Genomic DNA, 3,258 nt, shown 5'->3' with positions numbered 1-3,258 from the left:
TGACCAGATGTTGTCGCCGAAAACATCTGGTCCCCGGATGTTTGTCATTTTGTTTATGCGAAACAAAAACGCGCATCTGGTCCAAAGAAAAGATCGCTGGGAACGCTCATTTTTCCCAGTAATCGCGCAGGTTTAATGATGAGTTTTGAACATTCCGCCCGCCTCGTCAGTGAGCTGACGAAATAGCGGTGACTTTAAGGAAACTCTGGATGTACATTGCTTCACACGTCGCATTCTCGGTGTTGCAGCTTAGGGAGTTACCTGGCGCGCAAATTGTTTGATCATTTTAATCCATGGGTGGCGTCACTTGGCAGCAGCGGCACAATCTTGCATGCCGGTCTCACGAGCGTGGTGGTGGCCGTTCGCACGGTGACCACCCGCACCTGGCCGTCTTGTCCTGGATGGACGTCCACGATTCTGGCCAAAGGCCACTTAGTGGGGGGAACTTGTTCCCCGCGAACGAGGCACAAATCTCCGACTTGCAGGTTGGCCTCCGTTTTCCACCATTTCGACCGGACGTTGAGTGCCTGGAGGTACTCGCGCGACCATCTGTGCCAGAAATGGTCTCTCATCTGCTGGAGGAGTTGCCACCGGGACAGGCGATTCGTTGACTCCGCTGCGAGCGATGGCTCTGGGATGGCGTTGAGTGCAGTGCCCACAAGGAAGTGGCCAGGCGTGAGCGCCGCGAGATCCTCAGGGTCGTCTGAAAGCGCAAGCAAGGGGCGTGAATTGAGACAGGCCTCAACCTGTGCGAGGAAAGTCGATAGTTCCTCGAAGGTGAGGGTGCTGTCCCCGATGACCCTCCGAAGGTGGTGCTTCGTGGCCTTGACTGCCGCCTCCCAGATGCCGCCGAAATGCGGCGCCGCTGGCGGGTTGAACCGCCACTGCACGCCCTCGGCTCCGATCGCATCAGCAATGGCGCGCTCTCGGGCCGCGTCGCGGAAGAAGCCTCGAAGTTGCGCGTCAGCGCCCACAAAATTGGTGCCCCTGTCACTGTACATAACGCTGCACAGCCCGCGTCTGGACACGAATCGCCGGAACGCCGCCAGAAACGCCTCGGTGGAGTAGTCCGACGCGACCTCGATGTGTACCGCTCGTGTGCTGAGGCACACGAAGATCGCTAGAAATCCTTTGTAGGCCTTTTGTCCGCGACCCTTCGAAGTTCGCAGCCAGACGGGACCCGCGTAATCTACTCCTGTGTGAGTGAAGGCGCGGGATACCTTGACGCGAGGTGGTGGCAGGTCGCCCATCCGAGGGCGCGGGGATGCCGCCCGCCATCGCACGCATGGGAGGCAGCGATGGATAAGTTGTCGCACTGCCATTCGACCTCCTGGAACCCAAAACCGCTGGCGCAATGTTCCGAGCGTGAGCTGCACCCCGCCATGCAGCGTTCGCCGATGGCATGCATCCACCACTAGCGTGGTTAGACGCGATTCCCGAGGGAGGATGATGGGGTGCTTCTCGTCAGGGCTCAAGACGGCATGTTTCAGTCGCCCTCCGACTCTGAGCAGCCCATGACTGTCCAGGAATGGGTTCAGTCGACTGAGCCTGCTGTGCTTGGACGGTAACTCGCCTCGCTCGATTGCCCTCAGTTCAGGCGTGAACCATGCAGTCTGCACTGCGACGATCCATGCCCGCTCGGCCTCGTCAAGTTCCCCGGGTGCCAGGGCATCTGAAACAGCACAGGTTGCGGAGTTGCGCTGCTTGCGTAACCACCGGCGGCACCAGGCGGTGACTCTCAGAAGTCGGCGGAGTTCCGAAAAACGGAGCAGTAGGTCCGGGTCCTCGGGAGTGGTGACGGCGTGCACTCGCGCGCGCCGCTCTGGTAGATCCTCGTCATGGATTGCTTCCGGGGTGTTGGTCCACTGGAAGTTGCCGGTTTTGAGCCATCCCGGTCCCTCCCACCACAAGGGGTGTTGCAGGAGTTCACTCGGAAGTAGGCCCCGGGACGCGCAGTCGGCCGGGTTCTCCTCGCCGGATACATGATGCCAGAGCGCATCAGGCAGCGCTCGTTGTATCTCAGCGACCCGGTTGGCGACGTACGTCGTCCATCTTGAGGGGTGTCCGCGAATCCAGGCCAACGTCACTGTGGAATCGGACCACAGGTGGACACCCGTCACCGGGACATCCAGGGAGTCCTGCATTCGCTCAATCAGCCGCACCAGGAGTGCCGCAGCGCTCAGCTCTAAGCGGGGGAGTGATACCTGTCGGAGAGGCGACACCCGCGTTTTTGCCTGCAGCAGCGAGACTCGACTCTCGCCCCGATCATCGACGACTCGCAGGTAAAGGACAGCCGCGTATGCCCGCTCCGAGGCATCCGCGAATCCGTGGAGCTCCGCGCTCTGATGGGCTCTTCCGATGCCGAGCCAGCGCGGCACTCGCACCTTCTCCAACAGTGGGAGCTCTCCCCGGAAGCGCCGCCAAGCGAGATCGTCCTCCGCGGACACGGGTTGGTCCCACTCGATCCTCTGCTGCCACAAGGTTTGCATGGTCATCTTGGCTTGCACAACGACCGGCGCCAGCCATCCGAGAGGGTCGTAAAGACGAGCCGTGTCTGATAGCACGGAGCGCTTCGTCACGCGCTCCTTGCGGTCACAAGGCTGCACTCGATAGGCGAACGTGTCCTTGCGCGGATGCCATTGCAGGCCCAACATAGAGTGACCTGCGTCAGCTTCCCACTCCAGCAGGCCACTCTGTCGATGCTCCATCGGGATGTCCTTCAGCAAATCGTCCTCGTTCGAGGACCACTTCCGCAATGGAAAGCCGCCCGCCGTGCATAGCTGTGTCAGCTCGTCACGCAAGCATCGACCCTCGGTCACCGTGTCGGCCCCCGTGAGGATGTCATCTACGTAGATGTTCCGCAGGAGCACCGCAGCGGCCACAGGATGGCGGTCCTTCTCGTCGTTGGCGAGCTGTCGGAGCGTCCTGATGGCCAGATACGGAGCACATGTAAGACCGTAGGTCACCGTGTTGAGGCGATATTCGCGGATCGGTTCGACTGCGCTCCTCCGCCACACTATGCGTTGCAGGTCCCGATCATCCTCATGCACCAGCACCTGGCGATACATCTTTTCAATGTCAGTCGCCAGGGCAAACTGATGACGTCGCCAGCGCGTGAGTATGTCCGCTAGCGCTGGTAAGAGATTTGGCCCGGTAAGAAGGGCCTGATTGAGCGAGTCGCCAGAAGCCAGGCGCGCCGAGCCGTTGAATACCACTCGGATTTTTGCCGTGTTTCCAGTCTTCTTGACGACCCCGTGA

The 3,258-nt window shown here is 60.5% G+C and overlaps 1 protein-coding gene across 1 annotated transcript; it reads right to left on the bottom strand.

Annotated features, from left to right (window-relative positions):
* Positions 1-281: 281 nt before the first annotated feature.
* LOC105452374 lies at positions 282-3,068 on the bottom strand. Its single transcript, XM_011693414.1, has one exon. The coding sequence runs from the start codon at positions 3,066-3,068 to the stop codon at positions 282-284; it is 2,787 nt and encodes a 928-aa protein (XP_011691716.1).
* Between the last annotated feature and the right edge of the window lie 190 nt (positions 3,069-3,258).

Source organism: Wasmannia auropunctata, unplaced genomic scaffold, assembly GCF_000956235.1.
Source record: "Wasmannia auropunctata unplaced genomic scaffold, wasmannia.A_1.0 LD336033.1, whole genome shotgun sequence".
NCBI lineage: Eukaryota > Metazoa > Arthropoda > Insecta > Hymenoptera > Formicidae > Wasmannia > Wasmannia auropunctata.
This window is presented reverse-complemented; position numbering and strand designations above follow the sequence as displayed.

Bases quoted from the DNA above. Each gene is read 5' to 3' on its own strand.
- LOC105452374 (XM_011693414.1), bottom strand. From the start codon at position 3,068: ATGTATCGCCAGGTGCTGGTGCATGAGGATGATCGGGACCTGCAACGC.